At 38.2% G+C, this 24,512-nt stretch overlaps 1 protein-coding gene across 1 annotated transcript in view; it reads left to right on the top strand.

Moving 5' to 3' along the window:
- Nucleotides 1–24,512, top strand: part of WAC (WW domain containing adaptor with coiled-coil) — a 92,981-nt gene that overhangs the window by 1,262 nt on the left and 67,207 nt on the right. The window contains exons 2-3 of the mRNA XM_011949214.1: nucleotides 74–110; nucleotides 1,633–1,828. Of these exons, the coding sequence (XP_011804604.1) occupies nucleotides 1,690–1,828 (139 nt within the window). The 5' untranslated portion in view covers nucleotides 74–110; nucleotides 1,633–1,689. The remainder of the gene's footprint in view (nucleotides 1–73; nucleotides 111–1,632; nucleotides 1,829–24,512) is intronic.

The raw sequence follows: 24,512 nt of genomic DNA, 5'->3' as shown, positions 1-24,512 counted from the left end.
CCCGTTTTCTTCCTCCCCGGCCCCCCCACCCCCGCCGTGTCTTATGTCGCTGTCTTCTCTTCCTGTTTTTCAGCTGTCACGACCGGAGGGGGGACTCGCAGCCTTACCAGGTACCAGCCGAGGCCGGGGTGGAGGGATTGGAAGGGGCCGGAGGGGGAAGGGAGGGACTGCTACTCGAGCGCAGGCCTCAGAAGTCGATACAGGCCCTTCGGTGCAACACATCCGAAACTAGCACCTCGGGTCCCCTTAAAATTCGAGGTTTGGTTCCATTAGTGCTCTCCAGCAAGGTTTAGTGACTTATTTTGACAGGTGACTGGAGGGAGTTCGCTGATTTAGGAAAAAAGAATCATTTGCAGCCAGAAAGACCTGACTGGATTATTTGCGGGTGAAGGAATCGATGGGATGAGATGATAGGTGACTTCCGAGGCATATTTATTTATTTATTGTGTTGAGGGAACTGAAAGTTAATGTAAAGATACTAAAATTAAGTGAAGGACTTGGGATAAATAGCTAAATGACTTAAAACTTTTAAGTCGGTTTTAGAGTATTGTCCTCTTTTCCTTTTTAATATTTTTGGTATACTTCATTGCGTTACAAGTAAAAGATGTGTGCTTTTGTTTCTGTAAGAATTGAGGTCTTTGGGTACTTGGATAGTCATTCTGATGTAGGTGGTTCTAGGTAGGTGGGTTCTTTTTTGTTACTGCAGTCGTTGCGTGTAAAGTTCTAAGGATTATGATAGACGTGGCCCCAGTTTTCAGGAGGCAAACCTCATAAATGATTGTTAACCATCAGATAACTACAGAAACACTTCCTACGTCTTAAAGGCCCAGAGAATAGGTTTCTACCTGATAGTTGTGTTATACAGCTGAATTTGAAAACACCGTCCTCTGATGTGTAAAACATTGGATATGTCAAAAATTAAACCTTAGTGAATCTGTCCTCCAAAGCATAGCTAATTACACATTGCAACAGACTAGTACATCATGGTTGTCCTAAGATATGTGTTAGAATAGAGCTAAACCATTATTTTGAGTGTGTTATGCTTGGTTAGAAATAGTACTCACATTGGTTTATTTTGGTCAATATTTTTATACCTTAAAATTGTTTCCCACACATGTGAGAGTAAGGAAGTTAGGTCTGAAATGCCTTATTTGAATCAAAGAATTGGAGAAACCAGTGTGTGGATTTTTTTTTTTTTGTAGGTTTGCAGAAATATGCATGTCCTTATTTATACATGTGCTTGTGTATATCAGCTGTAGAGCAGAAATTGATTATAGTAGTACTGAATTTCTAGCTTTCTTTTGACTGTCAAAAAATGATTTTAAATATTCCCAGCCAAATTTCTTTTTTTTCAGAATCAGTGTGCCAAGGTGGTTTTATTTATTTATAAGATAATGGAGTATTTTTTTCTTTTTTAATGTTTAGTATTATGATTTGTAGCAGGAGTCTTATTGTAACACTTAAGCATTAGGTTTTTTGTCTGAGAAACTTTAAAGAGTAAAGCAGAAAGTGGAAATTTTAGTAAGTTCATGAAATTTCATGATAATACACCAAAATTTATGTTTAAATTAGTTTAGGGAGTTTAAGGTTTCAATTCTTTCTCTCTTTTTTTGGGGGGGTGATGTTTTACAGGCACTTAAGTATTCATCGAAGAGTCACCCCAGTAGCGGTGATCACAGACATGAAAAGATGCGAGACGCCGCAGATCCTTCACCACCAAATAAAATGTTGCGGAGATCTGATAGTCCTGAAAACAAATACAGTGACAGCACAGGTCACAGTAAGGCCAAAAATGTTCATACTCACAGAGTTAGAGAGAGGGATGGTGGTGAGTATCTTTCTTGTTGAAACTTTGACATATATGTTTAATAATAGCTCTATATAAAACAATAGGTGGCAGAGTATTTCTAGCTTGAAAAAGTTACTGTTCGGTTATGTCATTAAAATGTTTTAATCCTATCAATTTTTTTTTTTTTTTTTTTTTTTACTCGGAACAAGTTACTGTAGAAATAAGATGCTGATGTGAGCATCTAAAAAGTGGACTCTAAGGCCGAGTGCAGTGGCTCATGCCTGTAATCTCAGTACTTGGGAGGCCAAGGCAGGCAGATTACTTGAGGTCAGGAGTTTGAGACCAGCCTGGCCAACAGATGAAAACCTGTCTCTTATTAGAAACAAAAGTTAGTTGGGCATGGTGGTGGTGGTGGCAGGCGCCTGTAGTCCCAGCTACTCAGGAGGCTGAGGCAGGGGAATCACTTGAACCTGGTTGGTGGAGATTGCAGTGAGCCTGAGAAGGTGCCACTGCACTCCAGCCTGGGTGACAGAGTGAGACTCCATTACAAAAAAAAAGTGGACTTTAGTGTCTGATAACAAGGGAAGGCATTTATGAATATAGTTTAAAACATGCTTTGTTAAGGATGGGAAAATGCAGGATGTTTATCCAAGAAAGGAACCTTGGACTTACAAAGATTTCAGTTTATTTTGAAATCCTTATTGTTGCTTCAGTTTGTTACTTTTTAAGGTGTTCAAATCTGTTTTCTAATTACGATGATAAATTACGAATTTAAAAACTCAGTATGTTTTTTCAGGATAGTACCCAGATTTTAAAAATTATTCATTACTTAGAGGATACATTCTTGCTTTTTGTTGTAAACATTTTATTTTCAGTATTCTCCAGTTTCGGTGATGTGATTTTGATACCTGGTTCATTGAAATACTCTTTTTAAAAGTTAGTCTGATTTCTTTTGCACAGTCATCTATCTTCAATTGTAAGTTTGCCTCAAGCTCTTTGTTGTAGCAGGCCAAGAATAAGTAAACAAAACCAATTCTCAGTAACTATTTTCAGACTTAATTTGCCCTAAATTTGCCAGAATTACATTTCATGTCAAAAGCATGCATTAAGGAACAAAGCAATTTTAGTAAAGATGTCTATATTCTTTCCTACTGTAACATGTTGCTCAACTTAGATAATATATCTTAAGTAGATTTACAATATTAAAAGGTTCCAAGAAAACTCAGTAAAGTATCGTGTGACTTTTTGCCCCTATTGGCAACTAATTCGTCAATATTTTGCTTACTTTAAAAAAAAAAAAAAAATACCTTGCAACTTCTGGTCCCTTTTGTCCTCCTATGATAGAAATCAGCTTTATTCATTGTGATTGTATATTGAGAAACACTGTTTTCCTCTACATAATTACTGGTTTGAGAAAATTAATACTGGTCAGAAGATTGCACTGGGTTTGAATAATTTGGATGAGAAGAAAGTAGTTCTCTATTGAATGTAGTTATAGCTTAGTGCGATTTATGCAGATAAACCACGTTTTTGTCTGTAACAGTAGTAGCAGGTGTATTTGATTATTAAAATGTTACAAGTTATTGGGGTGCAAAATTAAACTTTTAGAGTTATCAGTTTTGTGGGTATGTTTTCCATAGTGTTATATAAAGCCCGAGATGGTACTATCAACCACTCTTCTATAGCAGATTTCATTTCAAATGTTAGCTCTTGGAGAGGAGGTATTGGTGGTACTATGCTGTACTGTATTTTGAAAAATTTGGTGATTGTAACAAAATAGGATATGACACCTCATCTTCTTCCAGGTTGGCTCTTATTTTAGTGACTGTGATCCAGTATATTCCCAAATGCAAGAAGTCAGTTTTCATTCAAAGAAACTTACTTTATAAATGCTTTCAATCATTTCCAGCAAACCTTGCTCAGCCAATTCTTTTACAGGTGAAGTAATCCCAAGAACATTCTGTTGCTTATTCATTCAGCAAACCTGGGGCATTTACTGTGTGCCAACATTTGTGTAATACTCCTGGGAGTCAAGATGTGATCCTGGCCTTGAAGCTATTCTTAAATGCTTTTGACTCTTAGCCACTTTTTCTGTACCTATATTTTCTTCACTTTGTTTTTTTCATTTTTCTGCCTGTGTGAACTCCAGGTACTTCTTAACTTTTCGTGTTTAAAAGTTTGCATCTTTCCTGATGTTTCTTTAGCTTCATTTGCAAGAAACTTGATGTTTTTCTGATCTAATCGCTTGCTAAGTTAGGCCCCACTTTCTGATTTTCTTTCTAGCTGCTTGTTGTCTTCTGGAGTCTTCCAGCTAATACTGCAGTTCCATTCCTGTCTCTACCATCTCTAACAGACCCGGCTGCCATATTCCTTTATATTATATGGGAATAATAATATGAGATATATCTCCATTCTGAAATTGAGAGTAAATCTTTGATATTAATACTGTCTTTAAAAAATGTAAAATGGTGATTTTTCCTCATTTAATACTGAGATATTTAGTCATAATTTGATTTTTGGTGTTTTATTTTTTCTTTTATTGCTAATGATGTGTTTGGCACTAACTTGTTAAAAGTGTGTATGTATGATTTTTATTGCAGACATTATCAACTACTTTGGATTTTTATCCAAAAATGAATTCAGGTGGGTTCACTGGCTCACGCCTGTAATCTCAGCACTTTGGGGGGCTGAGGTGGGCAGATCACCTGAGGTCAGGTTTTGAGACCAGCCTGGTCAACATGGTGAAACCCTGTCTCTACTACAGATATGAAAATCAGCTGGGCACAGTGACGAGTGCCTGTAATCTCAGCTACTAGGGAGACTGAGGCAGGAGAATCACTTGAACCCAGGAGGTGGAGGTTGCAGTGAGCTGAGATTGTGTCACTGCACTGCAGCGTGGGAGACCGATTGAGACCCTGTCTTCAAAAAAAAAAAAAAGCAGCCAGGCACTGCTTCATCTCTGTAATCCTGGTTGCTTGGGAGGTTGAGATGGGAGGGTCCTTTGAAGCCAGGAGTTTGAGACTAGCCTTGGCAACATAGCAAGACCCTGTCTCTACTAAAAAAAAAAAAAAATTTTTTTTTAATTGGCTTGGTGTGGTGATGCCTGCCTGTAGTCCTAGTGCCTGTAATCCCAGTTCCTTGGGAGACTGAAGTGGGATAATTGCTTGAGCCCAGGAGTTTGAGGTTAACAGTGAGCTGTGGTTGTGCCACCACTCTCTCTCCTGGGTTGATAGAGTGAGACCCGTCTCTTTTAAAAAAAGAAAGAAAAAAGAATTAATGTATATAAGTTCAAGACCATTACCAAAAATCAAATGCAAGTGAGTTCGATTATCTAAGCTCTAAGCATAAAACTTAAGGTTACAGCAAGTTACTTACTAGAATATATTCATTGAACTACAAATTTCTTATTTTTTTATTTTAAGATTTAATGATATTCTTTACTAATAACTTATGTGCTGTGATTTGTAACTTGTATTTTACAAAGCAAGTTAAACAAATGTGGAACTTGTAAAGTGTTTGTTTTCCTTAGGATTGGGCTTTATTGGCATCACAGCATTTTTCAGTAGTTACTAGATTTCTTAGCATCTTGAATTTCATTGAAAAATGCTCGTTTGGAAGTAATGTATGAAAGGACTTTCAGGTATACTATAAAAAATGAGAAATCGGGGATTATGAGAGTTTTTACTCCCAAAAACCTTATTAGTTAAAATAAGACTTGCTGTAACATAACGTGTATAAAGAGTTAGAGATTTTATCCTTTAGGATTTATTAAAGGAAATAGTGTGTATTGTAAATTTAGGAGAGGTTATATGAGAGTATAATTAAAAGGTTTTTTTGTGAAATTAGTTACGGTTATATAGCCTGTGTTCTGTCTATAAACATACAATCTTTTGTTTAACCAAAAGCAAAAACCTTAAGGTACAGTCGTTAGGGTTTTTTTTGGTTTTTTTTTTGGAGACAAGAGTCGTTCAGGCTGGAGTGCAGTGGTGCCGGCTGGCTGCGCCCTCTGACTCCTGGGTTCAAACGATGCTTCTGCCTTAATGTCCCAAGTAGCTGGGATTACAAACATGCGCCATCATGCCAGGCTAATTTTTGTATTTTTGGTAGAAACGGTTTCACCATGTTTTCCAGGCTGGTCTCAAACTGCTGGCCTCAAGTGATCTGTCTACCTCGGCCTCCAAAAGTGCTAGGATTACAGGCGTGAGCCACCACGCCTGGCCCGTAGTGAAGTTTTTTATCTTGTCATTTAGCTATATCTTTGGAAAAATTTGGAAATGTATTTTCATCTCCCTAACTTTCAAACAAAAGTTACTGTTAACATTTTGAAGGAGTTAGTAGGGATTATTTGGCGATAATTTGTCTTTTTTTAAAAAATATAATTAGTGAAGTTTGAGTCTTTTACATTGAATAATAGACTGGCAGTTGAACAACATGGTCTTTTCCTTATTTAGATGACTTTGAAGTATGCTTTGCATTAGTAATGTTAGAAATTACATTAGAAATGTATAGAAAGTACTATAGAAATTAACAGTTGCTTTTGATATTCATGTTGACATTGGAAGACAACAGATAGTATCCTTATTTCACAGTTTTACAAATGAGGGAAAATTTAATAAAATTGAAGAGATAGCGACAGCTGCGTCTAGAAACTAGTTCTCTAACTTTGGTAACTTTTGTACATTGTCAGAGATGAAACACTTTTGTATTGAAAGCTTATTTGGTGGTGGTTACCATGGCATGAATTAGTTTGAAGGTATTTTCGCTTTTATCCTCCTAATATCTTCATCCATCTTCCCTCAGTGGTTACAACGTGCCAAATTATAGTACGCTGATAAAATGTATTTGTGTAGTTCTAGGCCCAGTTGTCAACATTAGTGTTTTATTTCCAAAAATAAGTTTTGACATGGAAGCATGACACAAATTTCACTAGGAAAAGTCCATTTTCTCTTAATCCCTCATATCTAAAGACTTGTTTACAAAGTGGAAATATTGTATGTAATCTAATATACTAATGTTTGGATTTTAATACTACTGACTAATGTTAAGTATTTTTTGTCTAGTAAAAATAGTGACACATGACCTTTTTTCATTGATTTATTCTCAGTAATAAGATAATACTACGCAGAAATGTTTGCACTGGATTTCCATTGGTCAATTTAGAAAACACAGGAAACATACTCTGTTTTAAGAGAAATGGAGTAAGACTGAAGGAGTAGCAGTCTTAGTGTTCCAACTCTTCAGCAGTTTTTTTAATTTTAGAAAACAGTGTGATGTAAGCATCTGTGCATATAAATTTTTAAATTTGAACACCAGCACCAAGTCATTTGTCTTACGGCTTCTCATCATCACATTTTAACATTTTTTATATTTTTAGAGAGATGGTTATTATGTATTGTTTATGATTTAATGGTATTTCTATTTTACAATCATAAGAATATTTTGGAATGAGTTCACTTAGATCCTTAGATCCTTTAAGACAGTTCTTAATTGAACTGTTTTCTAGTTGTGCAAGAAGTATTTACAATTTTTGGTGTAACATACTTAGGGTTTTGGTCTGTAATTCACAGGAAATTTATTTTAATTTGTCTCTATTAAGCATCTGTTACCTTATTCTGTTGTGCAGAATTGTTTCGGGGCGGGGGATAGTGCATCATTTTGTTAAATGATGCTGGAAAGAGTGAAGATGGAAATCAGCTGGGTATTTGGGTTGCTATACCAGGCATTAGATATAACTCGTTGTCAATTTAATCATACAAAACCAGTTTGTGTGTGTGTTTTGAGACAGAGTCTCACTTTGTACCCAGACTGGAATGCAGTGGCACGATCTCAGTCTCACCTCAATGCGACCTCCACCTCCTGACAAAACCAGTTATTTGGGTCTTGTAAATATATTCTTTTTTTTTTTTTTTGAGACGGAGTCTCGCTCTGTCGCCCGGGCTGGAGTGCAGTGGCCGGATCTCAGCTCACTGCAAGCTCCGCCTCCCGGGTTCACGCCATTCTCCTGCCTCAGCCTCCCGAGTAGCTGGGACTACAGGCGCCCACCACCTCGCCCAGCTAGTTTTTTGTATTTTTTAGTAGAGACGGGGTTTCACTGTGTTAGCCAGGATGGTCTTGATCTCCTGACCTCGTGATCTGCCCGTCTCGGCCTCCCAAAGTGCTGGGATTACAGGCTTGAGCCCACCGCGCCCGGCCGCTTGTAAATATATTCTATGAACAGTCCTTTTCAGGATTTGTACGATGCTTTATAATTTTCAAAGGGTTTCTATACTGTTTCTCATCTGACTCTAAAGTAGCTCTTTGAAATAGGCTGATCAGTATTATTCCTGTTGTACTGATGAAATTATAAATTATTTAGCCTACTGTTGTTGAAACTGGAAGTCTCTTCACATAAAATTTTATCTCTGCCTTCAAATTATACTCCAAGTTTGACTAATTCTCACTACTTTATCATTTTAGTTCTGGCTACCAGCTTTTCTCAGCTTCAGTTCTGCAAGAGCCCCCTCGTGTTCCTGAGTTCATTTTGCTTTATATAATTGTTTCCCCGCACAGTAGCCAGAGTGATCCAGTTAAAATGCCAGTCACCTCACATCTCTCTCAAGCTCACAGCCCTCCAGTGACTCCTTATTTCTTAGCAAGACTTATAATAGATCCTGTGTAATCTGGTGTCTGGGTATTTTTTCAGCTTCTTCTGCTATCTTCTTGTTTGTGCTACTCTCTCCATACTGGCCCTGCAGTCAGAAGTTTGTTCCTGTCTCGGGTGTTCTGCATATTATGCACCTTTATGTTTCTCCTACTGTGCTCACTCACTTCAATAATGTGTTCTCTGCTTAGGTGTTGCCCTCTCACAGGGTCTTCTCTGCCCTTGCTGAACACCCTGAAACAGTCATTCTCATCATTGTCTTTCCTTGCCCCTGCTTGTTCCTTCCTTGTATGAAGGTGACCTGTTATGATTTACGTATAGTCATTGTACTATAATATGACATGGGCATTCCTGAAGGTCACTGTGCTGTGCAAAATTGCACCAGACCAATTTATGGGGAAAAAGGGGTTAGGAGCACAGTAACCAAAAACATTGTCAGTGACATATTTTAAAAAGATAAGAACCTAATAAAAATTGTAACTTAATTTTATATATATAAAATAGTTAAGGAATACTTCAGCACCGCAATAAATGGCACTTTACCTTGACCAAAATCTGACTTCCTGTGGAAGTGGCCACTCATTGGAAGGGTTGCAGCTCATGAATTACTGTGAAGTGATGGATGGAAGATACCTGCTATGAAACAAAAACTTGTAACATCAAATGTGGGATGGACCTGACTCATAATTCATGATGATCTAAGATAGCTATTAGATGTTTGAGCTGTGTGTATCTGTGCCTTGCGAATTCCTGTGCAGCTTGATGGAACTAGTGTTTCTCACAGGTGAAAATACACATGGGTGGGAAATTTGCTGTTTTCTGATATATCAGCTTTCAAACAAATTTGTGTATTTGGAAATAAATGTTATAGCAGAGCTGACTGTATTTTGGTTTTTGTTTGCCTGCCTTCTGTGGAATATAAGCTCCACCAGAAGAGGAAGTGAGTTTTAATGTTTTAACCACCTTGTATTCCTGTGACCTAGAATGGTGCCTGAAACTTCATAGCATTTCACTAAATGGATAGATAAAAAAAATTTGGATTGTTATAATTTAAGGGAATGAAATTACAGTATTTTGGATTAGTGTTCCTCAAACTTAAATGTGTATACTAAGCACCTGGAGATACCATAGTCAGTAATTCTGGGGTGGGTTCCAAAGATCTGCCTTTTAACAAGGTCTCGGGTGATGCCTATGCTTCACTCGAGTAACAGGGTTCTATAGCAGCACTGTCCAGTGTAAATATGTTAGCCACAAATGCAAACTGTATGTGTACTTCTCTAGTAGCTTTGCTTAAAAAAAAGTAAAAATGAATCAATTTTAGTATATTTGAGCTGATACATAAAAAATATTTTAACATGTAATTGATACCTTAAAAACTATTAATGACATACTTTATATTCCCTTTTTTGTATAAGATCTTTGAAATCCAGTGTCTGTTTAATATTTACAGCACATTTCAGTTTGGACAAGCCACATTTCATGTGTTTAATTGCCACATGTGAGTGGTGGTTGTTGACTTGGACAATGCAGTTCTGAGGAATGTGATCGCCCTGTTGGCCTGTCTGACTTTTACACATATTTTTATTTCTCTAAAGAAAGTTTTTTGTATGCTTGACTTCTGAAATGCCATATTTATGCAAAGCAAGATTGGAGTTAATGAGTCCTTGAACTATGTATTCTGTAATCTTTCCAGAATTGGTTTTCTTTGTTTTGTTTTTTTTGTTGTTGTTGTAGTTGTTGTTTTAGGCTGGGTCTCTCTCTGTCAACCCAGGCTGGAGTGCAGCGGCTCAATCTCGGCTCACTGCAAGCTCACCTCCGCAGGTCAAGTGATTTTCTTGCCACCCAAATAGCTGAGATTACAGGTGCACACCGCCGCACCCAGCTAATTTTTGTATTTTTAGTAGAGATGGGGTTTTGTCATGTTGGCCAGGCTAGTCTGAAACTCTTGGCCTCATGTGATCCATTTGCCTCAGCCTCCCAAAGTGCTGGGATTACAGGCGTGAGCCACTGAGTCCAGCTTCTTTCCAGATTTTTTGGTAAAATTGTTTCACATTGTGTTCCCTTTTTTTAAGCTTGTATTAATATTTGCATAGTGGATTAAACAAATTCTTGGTGTTGACTCTCAATCTTAGAGGACTGACTAGAAGTAGTTTTCATTTGACGCTTAGGGAATATTGATACCTACTTTATACTTCTAGCTAATTAGGAAAATCATTTTTCAGTTAGGTTTGTGTTTTGGTTCAGCACTCATAGCTAAGTGACCTAACATGCTACTTCATTTCTGAGTGTTTGTGTCCATCCCTGTATGATTCTTGCGGGGTTAAATGAGATTGTGTGTATCTAACACTTCTAAAGCATTTACCTCAGTGCCCAGACTGTGACAGAGTAGATTAGGCTTGCTGTTACTCCTGTGATTAAATTTAGTGTCAGATTAGCAACCTGTAGCTTCTTCTAAAGCTGTTGCTGCTTGCTTTGTTTAGAGTTAGGAGGAAACATGCTGGACACTTTGCCAAATGAGACCTACATGAATGTGGGCTGTGGGAACATTCTAACTTGGAACTTGCCCGTCTCCAGGACTTTGTGGTTCAGAGATTTTTGGGGATAGATGTAAGGGTTAAAAAACAGAAAACGGCCAGGCACAGTGACTCATGCCTGAAATGCCAGCACTTTGGGAGGCCAAGGTGGGCAGATCACCTGAGCTCAGGAGTTGGAGACCAGCCTGGGCAACATGGTAAAAGCCTGTGTCTACTAAAAATACAAAAATTAGCTGGGGCCCGGTGGAGCATACCGATAATCCCAGCTACTCGAGGAGCTGAGACGGGAGAATCGCTTGAACCTGGGATTGCACCACTGCACTCCAGCCTGGGTGACAGAGTGAGACTCTGTCTCAAAAAAAAAAAAAAAGCAGTGCAAGTTTAGAGTAATGGTTCCCAAATTAGGCTGCTTATTAGGCTCCCTTGAGAAGCTTTTAAAGTTATAGCTTCCTTGACTCCATCCTCATTACCCAGAATCAAAGCAATAGTTGATGGAGCCTAGAAAACTGAATTTTTATGCTGGGCGCGGTGGCTCATGCCTGTAATCCTGGCACTTTGGGAGGCTGAGGTAGGCGGATCACCTGAGGTTGGGAGAGACTATCCTGACCAACATGGAGAACCCTCATCTCTACTAAAAATACAAAATTAGCCAGGCATGGTGGTGCATGCCTGTAATCCCAGCTACTCGGGAGGCTGAGGCAGGAGAATTGCTTGAACCCGTGAGGCGGAGGTTGTGGTGAGCTGAGATCACGCCATTTCGTTGCACCCTGGGTAACAAAAGCAAAACTCGGTCTAAAAAAAGAAAAAGAAAAGAAAACAATTTTAAAATAAACACTGGGTTAATTTAAATATTTATAAATGCAGATTTAGGGAGTACACAGAAGGGAAGAGGAACTCTGAATCGGACATTAAGGAATGTGAGTTTTATCATTAATCTGATTATTAGAGTGGTTATTTGGCAAATCGTGTAATGTGTTCTTGTTTCAAAGAATTCTCTGTAGTCCTAGATTCACAGATAGGATTTGTAAGTGATTGCTATTAAATAGCTAACTTAATAATATCCTGTGGCAAGGGCATCTAATGCCTAGCAGTAGAGAAGTTTCTAATTGGACAGGCCAGTGAGATATATTATATTGGGTAGTATCTGGAGCCACTGGTGTTACTTTAGATAATACATAATACGTACTTAGGTACTACATTTCCACCATAACCCCTCGTCTCTAGCATAAAGCCATCCTGAGACACGTCAGTGGTAAATTTCATTTAGCTTTTATCTCAGTTTGAAAAATAGCCTTTCCCCAAGTTAGTAAAGTAGACTTAGGCCGACCTTAGGTGTTAACAAAAGATTTCTTGAAGTTTACCCTTAGGAGTATTTGTATCTTAAAGGAAAATTAGAATGTGTGTGGTTGATATATTTAGATAGTGCTAGTCTTTCTGTGTAGGCTTTAATTACTTCTGACTTTGTATGAAAGTGTGCCAAAAGAGCATGACCTACTACTATTGGCATCTTCCGAAAGGTTCTGACCTGTTCTATATTCATAGAACTAATCTTTTCTGGTAGCTGAAAAAGAAATACTAGTGAATTATGATATCCTGGGAATGCTTTGGTTAGGATGAAGAGAGGATCATGATAAAATATTTCTGCATTTAGTAATGTGTTCTAACTTCATAGAATGGTGTGCCTGTTGATTGTGAAAAGATTCATTGTAACGGAAGAAAGCTGGAGAAGTTGGGGGACAGAGTGACAGGCTGCTAGAAGTACTGTTCTCTGCTGCCTTCAGCCTTTTCTGTGGTTATTGGGGCTGGTTTCTGTTCTGCTGCATGCTGGGTCCTTGACAGTCTTCTAAGCATTCATATTTCATATGATACGCACAGATAACCTGAATCGCAGTTATGATACTTTGATTTTTTTAAAATAATAATTAAGTCCGAAAGTACTACTTCCTAAAACGAAAATAATTTTTTATTTTTGCATAGTTATGAGAGTTCCTTTTTTATATAGCTGTTAAATAAATGCCAGTGTTAATTATTTTGGAAAAATAGAATGAAGTACTTAGACCATTAAACTCCCCTTTGAGTTTGACCAATTTTATTTATTTAAACATGTAAATTTTGTAAACTTTGCTGCTTTGTTCATATTGCATGGAAAGTTGAAGAGTCATATCTCATTTTTTATTCAAGCCTAAATGTAATTTCAGTTTTGATTTGTCTTTTTTTCTTTTTAAACCCAGATCTATTAAGAAGTGTATTTTAAAAATCTAAATGAGTCAGTTTTGTAAATGACTGTTAGGCTTTCTGTTTCTAATTTTCTTGGCTTTTTGGAACTAGGATTGTTACTATCTCTGGATACTTTGTCGGTATTTTTTGGATATTTGAAAATAATGTATTTCCTGTTGGGTACAAAGCTCTCTGTCAGTAGATCAAGCTTTTTAATTATGTAATGAATAATTATGTAGTATGTCTTTTGTATCTTTATTTGATTTAGGGTTTTCTGACAGATGGGATAATTTTCTAGCATAGTTGATTTCATTTCTCATTTTTAAAAGCACTAAAAATTTTGCTTTGTCTGTTACATATGTTTGCTTAAAGACTTAGGGCTTTTGGCCAGGTGCGGTGGCTCACTCCTGTAATCCCAGCACTTTGGGAGGGCAAAGTGGGCGGATCACCTGAGGTCAAGAGTTAGAGATCAGCCTGGCCAACATGGTGAAACCTCGTCTCTACTAAAAATACAAAAGTTAGCTGGGTGTGGTGGCATGCGCCCAGCTATTTGGGAGGCTGAGGTAGGAGAATCACTTGAGCCCAGGAGGCGGGAGGATGCAGTGAGCCTGGATCATGCCACTGCACTCCAGCCTGGACAACAAGAGTGAGACTCCATCTCAAAAAAAGAAAAAAAAAAGACTTACAACTTTTTTTGTGAATTGTAATCTAAGACTTTGCATATTGGGAAATGTCTTCATTTTGTTTTCAGATCTGAATTCAGTTATCTTTTGGCTATATTAAAAAATCATTTATCCTTGAATATTTGTTTTTCCTGAAGATATTTCTAAAATGCTGATTACCGTTCAGTGTTAGAAACGTGAAAGCTGATATCAAACCTAGTTCTTTTTCATAGGTACCCACTGGGATGTATGACTCCTAATTTACTCTACCACACAGGTTGAAAGTTTAGTTTTTCGTTCTTTATGCTTGGATCTGAAACTTCACAAATCTCACTTTGTAAATGTAGGCCTTTTTTCATTACTTCTAATTAGTGCGTTTTATTTTTTTAATTATATTTTTTCTTTCTTTTTTTTTCGAGAGAGAGTTTCGCTCTTGTTGCCCAAACTGGAGTGCAATGGCACAATCTTGGCTCACTGCAAGCTCCGCCTCCCGGGTTCAAGCGATTTCTCCTGCCTCAGCCTCCCAAGTAGCTGGGATTACAGGCGCATGCCACCACACCTGGCTAATTTTTTGTATTTTTAGTAGAAACGGGGTTTTACCGTGTTAGCCAGGCTGGTCTCAAACTCTGTACCTCAGGTGATCCAGCTGCCTCGGCCTCCCAAAGTGCTGGGATTACAGGAGTGAGCCACCACTCCTGGCCAACATTTTAATTTTCTAAAGACCCTGGACAATACCCTGAATGCTTAGTGCCTTTTTGTCTGACACTATCCGTTGGAGAGTCATCTGCCACACTCTTTTTTTCTTCTTTTTTACTTGTTTCTAACTTTTCTCCTTTTGGAACTCCTGTTAGATGTTTTTTGGTTCTATTCTCTTTCTGTCTTGCCTTGTAAATTAGTGAGTACGGTAGTAAGATAATATTTAAGTGTACACTGGACTCTGGGGAGAATCCCTTGGCATCTTCTTTCAACTCCCTGATATTTAAAGCTGTGTTCATTTCATCCACCTATTCCAAGTTTTATTTTGGGTGCTGTGCTTTTAATTTCTCATCGCTTTTTTGTGATTTTATGACTGATTTACTAGAAATACTCTTGAGAATTTGGGTTTTTAGTTTTTTTCATGTTAAATATATTTTTTTCTGGTTTGAGTTTAGTGCATCATATCCATCTTACTGGGTTTCTCAGATGCTTGCTGTTTATAGTTGTCTATTTATATTTAGGAATGCAAGACTAGGTCAACTCTATCAAATAGAATATGTGGTTGAAAATGTTTGCTGTCTGAGCTGTCCAGTGTGGTAGCCACCAGCCACGTGTATATTGAACATTTGAAATGTGGCTAGGGCAGCTAAGAAACTCAATTTTTGTAGTTTTTTTTTTTGGTTTTGTTTTGTTTTTGAGGCAGAATCTCATCCTGTCACCCAGGCTGGAGTGCACTGCTATGATCATGGTTCACTCCATCTCAAAAAAACTCCTGAGCTCGAGTGATCCTCCTGCCACAGCCTCCCAGGTAGTTGAGCCTACAGGCGCATGCCGCCACTCTTGGCTAATTTTTGCATTTTTTATAGAGACGGAGTTTTGCCATGTTACCCAGGCTAGTCTTGAGCTCCTGGCTTTAAATGATCATCCTGCCTCAGCCTCCCAAAGTGCTGGGATTATAGCTGTGAGCCACCGCATCCAGCCAACTTTTTGATTTTTTATGGTGTTGGCTTTCCTTTCTGTACTGCTGTTTTAATCTCATTCTTGAGCACTGCTACTGAAAATTTACTGTTTGCTGAGGTGTTGTGTCTTTGCTGCTTTCTCAGTTTTCAGACCCTACCTGGGTGTAGCTGTGGGTATCTCATGCTTCTGTTACTCCTTTGATTTCCAGGCCTACATATCTCTTTTGCTTGTTAGACAGCCACCACCTGATGTTCTATAGATAATCTTCCTAAATCTTTTTCTAACTTGACTATTTCCTGTCCTGATTAATGCCTGGGAAGTTGTCCTTAATTCTTTCTTTTAGGGGCAACTTCCAGAACTCATTGCCCTGTTTTAAAATACTGCAATATCTTGTTTACAGACCTGTTGTCTCATTCCTTACCCAAAGCTGAGTAAAAATTAACTACAAATTTAAACATATTCCTTTCATTAACCCTGAAAGCCTGAATTTTAGAGGTCTTAATTATGTTGTATTGATGACAGTTGTCCAAATACGAGTTTTTCTCTCCACTTCCACATATACTTATCAGATGCATTTTCTTACGTACATAAGAGGCTACTGAAATGAAAAGAACTGTTATGTCCATGCCAGAAAGTTAGCATCTCAGACTAGGTTTTTGGCTTGTGTAAATATAACTTGAAGTTTAAAGAGTTTAAGTTATGGCCGGGCACAGTGTCTCACACCTGTAGTCCCAGCAGTTTGGGGGGCGAGGCGGGCAGATCCACGAGGTCAGGAGTTCAAGATCAGCCAGGCCAAACATGGTTGAAACTCCATCTCTACTAAAAATACGAAAAGTTAATCTGGGTGTGGTGGCTGGCACCTGTAATCCCAGCTACTTGGGAGACTGATGAGGCAGGAGAAGCGCTTGAACCTGGGAGGTGGAGGTTGCAGTGAGCAGAGATCATGCCACTCACTGCACTCCAGCCTGGGCGATAGTGCAAGACTTAGTCTCAAAAAAAAAAAAAGTTTTTCATGAGCCACCATTACCCAAAGTCCACATTACTCTTTTCTCAGCCACTCTGTGCCTTGTCTATAATCTAGTCATGTAAAAGCACTTACCCAGTCCTAGACATTTTTTTTTATGCTGTTGTCCCATTGTATGTTTTCATAGCCAAAACTGTCCTCTCTCCACTCCTACCTTACTGTTTTTTCCTTTGCCAAACCTTACTCCTTCAACGTCTCACTTTATTTTATGAAGCCTTCCTTGAGCCTATCTTTATTATAGCTCTTTTGTAGAGATTTGTAATTATTTACATACGTTGTTTGCCTGCTACACTGTGAGCTTCTAGTAGGCAGCGATTTGTGTGTGTGTGTGTGTGTGGGGGGGGGGTGGTGTATATATACGTGCTCAGTAAATGTTAAATGTCTTATGTATCATTTGACATATTAAGAAACAGGTGAGTGGCAGTAACTTTCAGAGAACTGGTGTCCCTGAAAGTTTCTTTTTTAAGTGCATTTAACAGTAAAATCGTAAGAATTTACTACTACAGAATTCCTGTAGTGTTTGAATTGAAGTTGCTTTTGTATTATTTGTGAAGGAAGCAAATAGTCTATTCAGGCTTTCAGGAAAATGTGTGTAAGCGATAAGCATGTAAACTTAAAAATTGTGTACATAATTGATATGCTAATTCCAAACCATTATCAATCCCTTAAGTAGCACTGCTGGTTAGACTAGTGTCTGTTGCATTAGTGTAATCCTATAGAAAGCTGTATGTGATTTGAATACTGAAGTGACATTTTAAATTTTGCAGTTCAGACTCTACTAATTTTATTGTTCCTTCCCCGAATCGTTTCTCAAACCCTCTTAAATTCATATCTCAATAGGAGATTTTTATGGTTTTTCTTTGTAGTAAATTAGGTAGAATAATGGGGATATTTTGGGGTGGTGTTAGTGGTGGTCTGTATTCGAATATTAAGCTTTGTGAAGCTACTTGTACATCCCTAAAACTTCTCAGATGTAGTGCTCTATTTCCTGTATCCTTAAGAATGGCTAATTGTTTTGAACTGGTGATTGATGATGTTGTGATTTTATTCCTAACGTGACTATAGTGATGTAAAGTGACTTTCATCACTTTGTATCAGGGAAAAAAAAGAATGCAGCTATTACATGGGCATGCTTTAGCTCTTGAGCTTGTGCATTTTGACAGTAAAACTATGACTTTTACAGGTAAACCTATTGAAAGCATATAGCTATTACAATCCAGCAGTGGCTCAGTTGTAAAGTCTTTTTGGGGTTGAATTCACATCTTGTGGAAAAGCCAGGGGCCACATAACAGATCAGTCTTGGTTTCTCTTCGTTCCCATCTTATTTTTGATTTGAAACAATATAAACCAGCTTGCCTTTTATTTACTGTTATTTTCACTGAATTACTGTTTTTAATAAACCTATCCCCAATGATTAAAGAATTAGCTTAAGATATTGGAGCGAATCATGTAGGATCTGAAATTGTTTTTCAGAAACAATGTTTTGAGAATTGATGTCATTTTAAACAAGTTAAACGCTTTGATGTTTCCTGTCTCTCTCTCTCTCTGTCTCTGTGTGTGTGTGTGTGTGTGTGTGTGTGTGTGTGTTTGTGTGTTTTCTCTGAGATGGAGTCTCGCTCTGTTGCCCAGGCTGGAGTGCAGTGGCACGATCTCTGCTCACTGCAACCTTTGCCTTCCGGGTTCAAGTGATTCTCCTGCCTCAAGGCCTCCCTAGGAACTGGGATTACAGGCGTGCGCCATGACACCCAACTAATATTTGTGTATATATATATATATATATATATTTTGAGATGGACTCTCGCTCTGTCACCCAGGCTGGAGTGCAGTGGTGCGATCTCAGCTCACTGCAAGCTCCGCCTCCCAGATCACGCCTTTTCCTGCTTCAGCCTCCAGAGTAGCTGGGACTACAGGCACCCGCCACCACGCCCGGCTAATTTTTTTGTATTTTTAGTAGAGACGGGGTTTCGCCGTGTTAGCCAGCATGGTCTCTATCTTCTAACCTTGTGATCCACCCGCCTCGGCCTCCCAAAGTGCTGGGATTACAGGCTTGAGCCACCACGTCCAGCCCTTGTATGTGTATTGTAATAATGTTTACTTTTCAAAAATCAGCACATTATTTGTTACTTTTCAGTTTTTTTTTCCTCTTAGTATTTATTCTTAGGTATATGTGTGGTTTTTTGAAAAGCCGTCTTCTGACTTTAAAAAACATTAATTTTGTGGATGCTGCAGTGGTGTATCATTATGGCTTTCCTTCTGCCTAGACTCAAAATTGATCAGAATCAGGTGGTTAAAATCAGGCTTGTTGGTCAGAGTGGTACTTTATATTTTGCTTTGTTAGCCCTGTTTCTTCCTTATGACATTAGATACTACCCCTTCTTTTTGTTGTAATTTTATTATTATTTTTTTTTGAGACAGTCTTGCTCTGTCGCCCAGGCTGGAGTGCAGTGATGTGGTCTCGGCTCACTGCACCCTCCACCTTCTGGGTTCACGTCATTCTCCTGCCTCTCAGCCTCCCAAGTAGCAGGGACTACAGGTGCCTGCCACTACACCTGGCTAATTTTTTATATTGTTAGTAGAGATGGGGTTTCACGGTGTTAGCCAGGATTCTCGATCTCCTGACCTTGTGATCCGCCCACCTCGGCCTCCCAGAGTGCTGGGATTATAGGTGTGAGCCACCGCACCCAGCCTCTGTTGTAATTCTTTCAATATCATTAATGTTGCTATCAATGGAGGAATTCAAGAAGCGTATAGAGAGAGTTTTACTTCAGAAGACCCTTATTGGTTGGCCTTTGGGTTTTTAATGTAAATGTGAAAGCATCATGTTAAGGAGTTATACCAAATAAAATTTAAAACTGAAAATGTTGAATCATATAGTCAGAACTCTTTGAATATTGACTGGATTCTAATGTGTTTGAGGAAGTTCCTTTTTGGGTTTGGATATTACGTATCATTTAGGATTATATGCTGCTAGAGAGTATTGTTAACTCGGTAACAAGAATTGAAGTGAGAAAAAAGGTTTTAGAACAGTCTTGTGATCTGGATGTTGTCATTTTTATTTTGGTTTTTAGTGTTTTGACAATGAGCAAATCTTAAAACCACTTGGCTGCTATTTTTTTTTTTTGGTTTTTTTTTGGTCTTCCTTGGGTAAAGAACAAGATTGAATTTGATAATCTCCAAGGTCCTTTTCAGAATAAATGATTTGAGACCTGTACAGGAGAGCCTTTTGAGTTTTGTACTTTAACTTCTGCTTTCAGATAATTGTTCTGTGTCCTGCCAGCCCATGGTAACTTTCTCTGCCAGAGGTAGTGTTTATGGCTTCATTTGTGTGTGTGGAAACGAATGGAATATTTTCCCCAGTGTTCATTTAATATTTTCATCAGTATTTAGAGAATGATAGAACAGGAAAATAGTTACCTCTGGATTTATTAGGTTTAAATTGAGAAATAAGATTGAAAATTTTCACAACTATTATAAACAGAAATCCTTTATAGTTTTTGTTGTATGTACTGTATGTACTATTTGTCTACAAGTAATTTTTGTTTATGTAAAAAGTAATTTACTTTGTGACCTTGTTAATGCAGCTTTCAATTTAGTAAATCTTAAGTTGCCCACCAGATACAGTGTTCATTTTCTGCTGCTGGATACAGTATTCATTTTCTGCTTAAGTCAGGAAATACTCATTTTAACTCTTGAAATAGTAGATACTAAGCGTTTTAAACTTAATACACTGGGCAAATACAATTTTTATTTCTGGTGGGTTTAATTTTTTTAATTTAAAATTTCATATTTCAGAAATTCTTGTGTATTTGTATTTTGAATGTATGATTTTTTCTTTTTTCCTCAAGATACTTATGGTGTGGAGGAACAAGGGCATTATATGGTTTTATAGTGCTATGTAAGATTGAGGGAAGAGTTACTGTTTTAAGTTAAAGTTTTAAGGTTAAGGTATATAAGGTAGAGTGTAAATATTAATACAGTCAGCCTTCTATATCCATAGATTCCACATCTGTGGTTTCCCCAACCACAGATAGAAAATATTTGGGGAATAAAAGGGTGGTTGTGTCTTTACTGAACATGTACAGACTTCTTTCTTATTCCCTAAGGAATTAGGGTATAAGAACTGTTTACATTGTAATAGGTATCATAAGTATTCTAGAGATTTCTTTTTTTCTTTTGAGGCATAGTCTTGCTCTGTTAACCATGCTGGAGTGCAGTGGCACTATTTTGGCTTACTGCAGCCTCCACCTCCCAGGTTCAGGCAATTCTCCTGCCTCTGTCTCCCAAGTTGCTGGGACTACAGGTGCACACCATCACGCCTGGCTAATTTTTGTAATTTTTGTAAGAGATGGGGTTTCACCATGTTGGCCAGGTTGGTCTCGAACTCCTGACCTTAAGTGATCAGTCTACCTCTGCCTTCCACAGTGCTAGAATTTGTAGGCATAAACCACTGCACCCAGCCTCAGAGGTGATTTTAAGTACACAGGATGTGCATAGGTTATATGCAAATACTACACTATTTCATATAAGGAAATTGAGCATCTGGAATTTGATATCAGCGGGAGCATCTTAGAACCAGTCTCCTGTGGATACTGAGATATGACTGTAACTAAATGTGATTTATTTTTTGTGAAAATGGATTTTTTCAAAATGCAGATATCTAGAATCAGTAAATATGTATAAAGTTGTTTGCTTCTGTTGCTGTGGAATGGAAGGAACTACTGAGGTTTAATAAAACTTAGGAGTTGTACTAACTTAAGTTCATTTTTGTATTTTGGTTTCCTTTACTTTGCTTAGCTCATTGTTCTCCCTTATCCTCAATATCCACAAATAGCTCGTGAATTTGTCCGCTTTTTATAGCTTAGGCCATGATTGTCTCTTACCCTGAGTTAAGAGTCATACTACCCCACCATTCCCTCCCAGTTCTTTCTCTACATTGCAGTCAGAATCATGTTTTAGGAAAAGCACATTTGCTTGTTCTTTTTGTAAAAATCTTTTATTGTCTTCTCATCGCCCTTAAAGCACAGACATCGCAGTGGTCAACTCCTATGTCTTTCTACTTTTCCACCCCCCCCTTTGCTCTTTTGTTTAAGATGTTCTTTGAAGACGGTAAGAGTTCTGACTTATCTTAGGTACCTCACACATGCTTTTTCTTTCTCGCTTCATCAGCTCCTTTTGCCTAGTTAATTCCTTATTTTTCAGGCCTCAACTTAAAAGTTACTTCCTCTATCCTCTCAACCCCCAGTCTAAGTTACTTAGCACATCTGTTGTCACATATAATAGTTTATGATGATAGTATTTTAGTGTCTGAAACGGAATTGTGTGTTTTCCCTTCCCAAACCTGCTTTTCTCAGGTCTTCTGCATTTTGTTAAATAGAAACTACAGTTTCCCAATTGCCAGGCCAATAATCTTGAGCTTCCTTCTTAACCGGTCTTTCTGCTTTCCAACCTTCTACTCTTCAGTATCTTTATGTAGGAATGAGCTCAAGTTACTCTTCTGCTCAAAACCCTCTCAGATGTCCTTGCAAGTGGCTCACGAGACCCTACGCCTTGTTGCTCCCGCCTAGCCCCCTTACCTCTCCAGCTTCATGTCTCTGAGTTATGCTTTTCACTTAGGTTTACTTAGTCATATGAACATTGTAGTTCCTTGAGCATTCCAGGCACATTCCTGCCTTATGTTAGAGAATATATTACTCAGTGACACTTGTTTAAAGCACAGTAAGGAAGATTTTTTTTTTTCGGGACGATTGCAGTAGATATAAGAACTGCAACCAGGTCTTGGAGTTGGTGGGAGTGTTGGGCTCAACTCTGAATGCATCATGAGCAAGTGGGAATTCATAGCCAAGGAATAGTGTAGGAGTCAGTGGATGGAAAATTACTAAGAGGAAACATACAGTGGTAAGGGGGGATTTGGCTAAACCAACTGCTATGGTTTGAGTGTGTTCCTTAAATTTTTATTTGTTGGAAACTTAATTCCCAGATTCATATGTTGATGGTATTTGGAGGTTGGGCCTTTGGGAAATAAGATTAGATAAGTCACCAGGATAGGGCCCCCATGATGGCATTGGTGGCTTTGTAAGAAGAGGAAAAGAGACCTGAGTTTGTGTGCACTTGACCTCTCGTCATGTGATGACTGGCACCATGCTATACAACTTTCCAGCTTCCAGAACCATGAACTAAATGAACTTCTTTATAAATTACACAATCTGGTATTCAGTTATAGCGACAGAAAACTAAGACACCAGCCGAGCAGGATTCCTGCTGAATATTTGCCAGGGTGATTAGACATCACCTGGGAGATGGTGGAGGATGAGAACACTGATCAGATACTGAGCATCTCTCTTTGAGATACTGATTTCCTTTCCTTCGGATATATATCCAGTTGTAGGTATGCTGGATCATACGGTAGTTCTATTATTAGTTTTTAAAGAAGCCTCTATGCTGATTTCCATTACTCCCACCAATAGTGTACAAAGGTTCCCTCTTCTGCACCCTCACCAACACTTATCTTTTGTTTTTTCCATAATAGCCATCCTAAGAGGTGTGAGCTAATAGATCATTGCAATTTGATTTGCATTTCTCTGATGATTAGTGATGCTGAGCACTTTTTAATACACTTGTCAACCATTTGTATGTTTTAAAAATGGTAGATTGAATTTTTTTGCCCATTAAATTTTTTTGTTGTTGTTGCCATCAAGCTGGTGAGTTCCTTATAGATTTTGGATACTTAACCCTTTATCAGATACATGGTTTGCAAATATTTTCTACTGTTTCATAGGTTGTCTTTTCGTTTTGTTGATTTTTTTCTTTTTTGGCGAAAGAAGCTTTTTAGTGTGATATAGTCACACGTATTTTTGCTTTTGTTGCCTGTACCTTTGGTGTAATATTCAAAAAGTAATTGCCAAGACCAAAGTCAAAGAGCTGTTTCGTCCCCTATGTTTTCTTGTGGGAGTTCTACAGTCTTGGACCTTATATTTTCAGTTGTTATTCATTTTGAGTTACTGATTGTATATGGTGTATGACAAGGATCCAATTTCATTCTTCTGCATGCGGATATCCAGTTTTCCCAGCAGCGTTTTTTGAAGAGACTTTCCATTTCCATTTCTCATTGTGTATTGTTGTCAGATTAGTTGACCGTGGAAGCATGGATTTTGGCATTCTGTTCTGTTGCATTGTTGTGTGTTTCTGTTTTTGTGCCAGAATCATACTTCTTTTTATTATTACCGTAGCTTTGTAAGACAGTTTTAAATCAAGAATTGTGATACCTCCAGCTTTGTTCTTTCTCAAAATGCTTAGCTGTTTGTGGTCTTTTTATGTTCCATACAAACTTGCGAATTTTTTGTGTGTGTATGTTAAAAATTTCATTGGAATTTTGATAGGTTTAAGTTGAAAAGCCCTTTTCTTTTTTTTTGAGACGGAGTCTCGCTCTGCCGCCCAGGCTGGAGTGCAGTGATGTGGTCTCGGCTCACTGCACCCTCCACCTTCTGGGTTCACGTCATTCTCCTGCCTCTCAGCCTCCCAAGTAGCAGGGACTACAGGTGCCTGCCACTACACCTGGCTAATTTTTTATATTGTTAGTAGAGATGGGGTTTCACGGTGTTAGCCAGGATTCTCGATCTCCTGACCTTGTGATCCGCCCACCTCGGCCTCCCAGAGTGCTGGGATTATAGGTGTGAGCCACCGCACCCAGCCTCTGTTGTAATTCTTTCAATATCATTAATGTTGCTATCAATGGAGGAATTCAAGAAGCGTATAGAGAGAGTTTTACTTCAGAAGACCCTTATTGGTTGGCCTTTGGGTTTTTAATGTAAATGTGAAAGCATCATGTTAAGGAGTTATACCAAATAAAATTTAAAACTGAAAATGTTGAATCATATAGTCAGAACTCTTTGAATATTGACTGGATTCTAATGTGTTTGAGGAAGTTCCTTTTTGGGTTTGGATATTACGTATCATTTAGGATTATATGCTGCTAGAGAGTATTGTTAACTCG

This window comes from Colobus angolensis, unplaced genomic scaffold, assembly GCF_000951035.1.
Source record: "Colobus angolensis palliatus isolate OR3802 unplaced genomic scaffold, Cang.pa_1.0 Scaffold293, whole genome shotgun sequence".
NCBI classification, from domain to species: domain Eukaryota; kingdom Metazoa; phylum Chordata; class Mammalia; order Primates; family Cercopithecidae; genus Colobus; species Colobus angolensis.
Note: the sequence above shows the minus strand (reverse complement) of the source record. Positions and strands in the feature narration are given on the sequence as shown.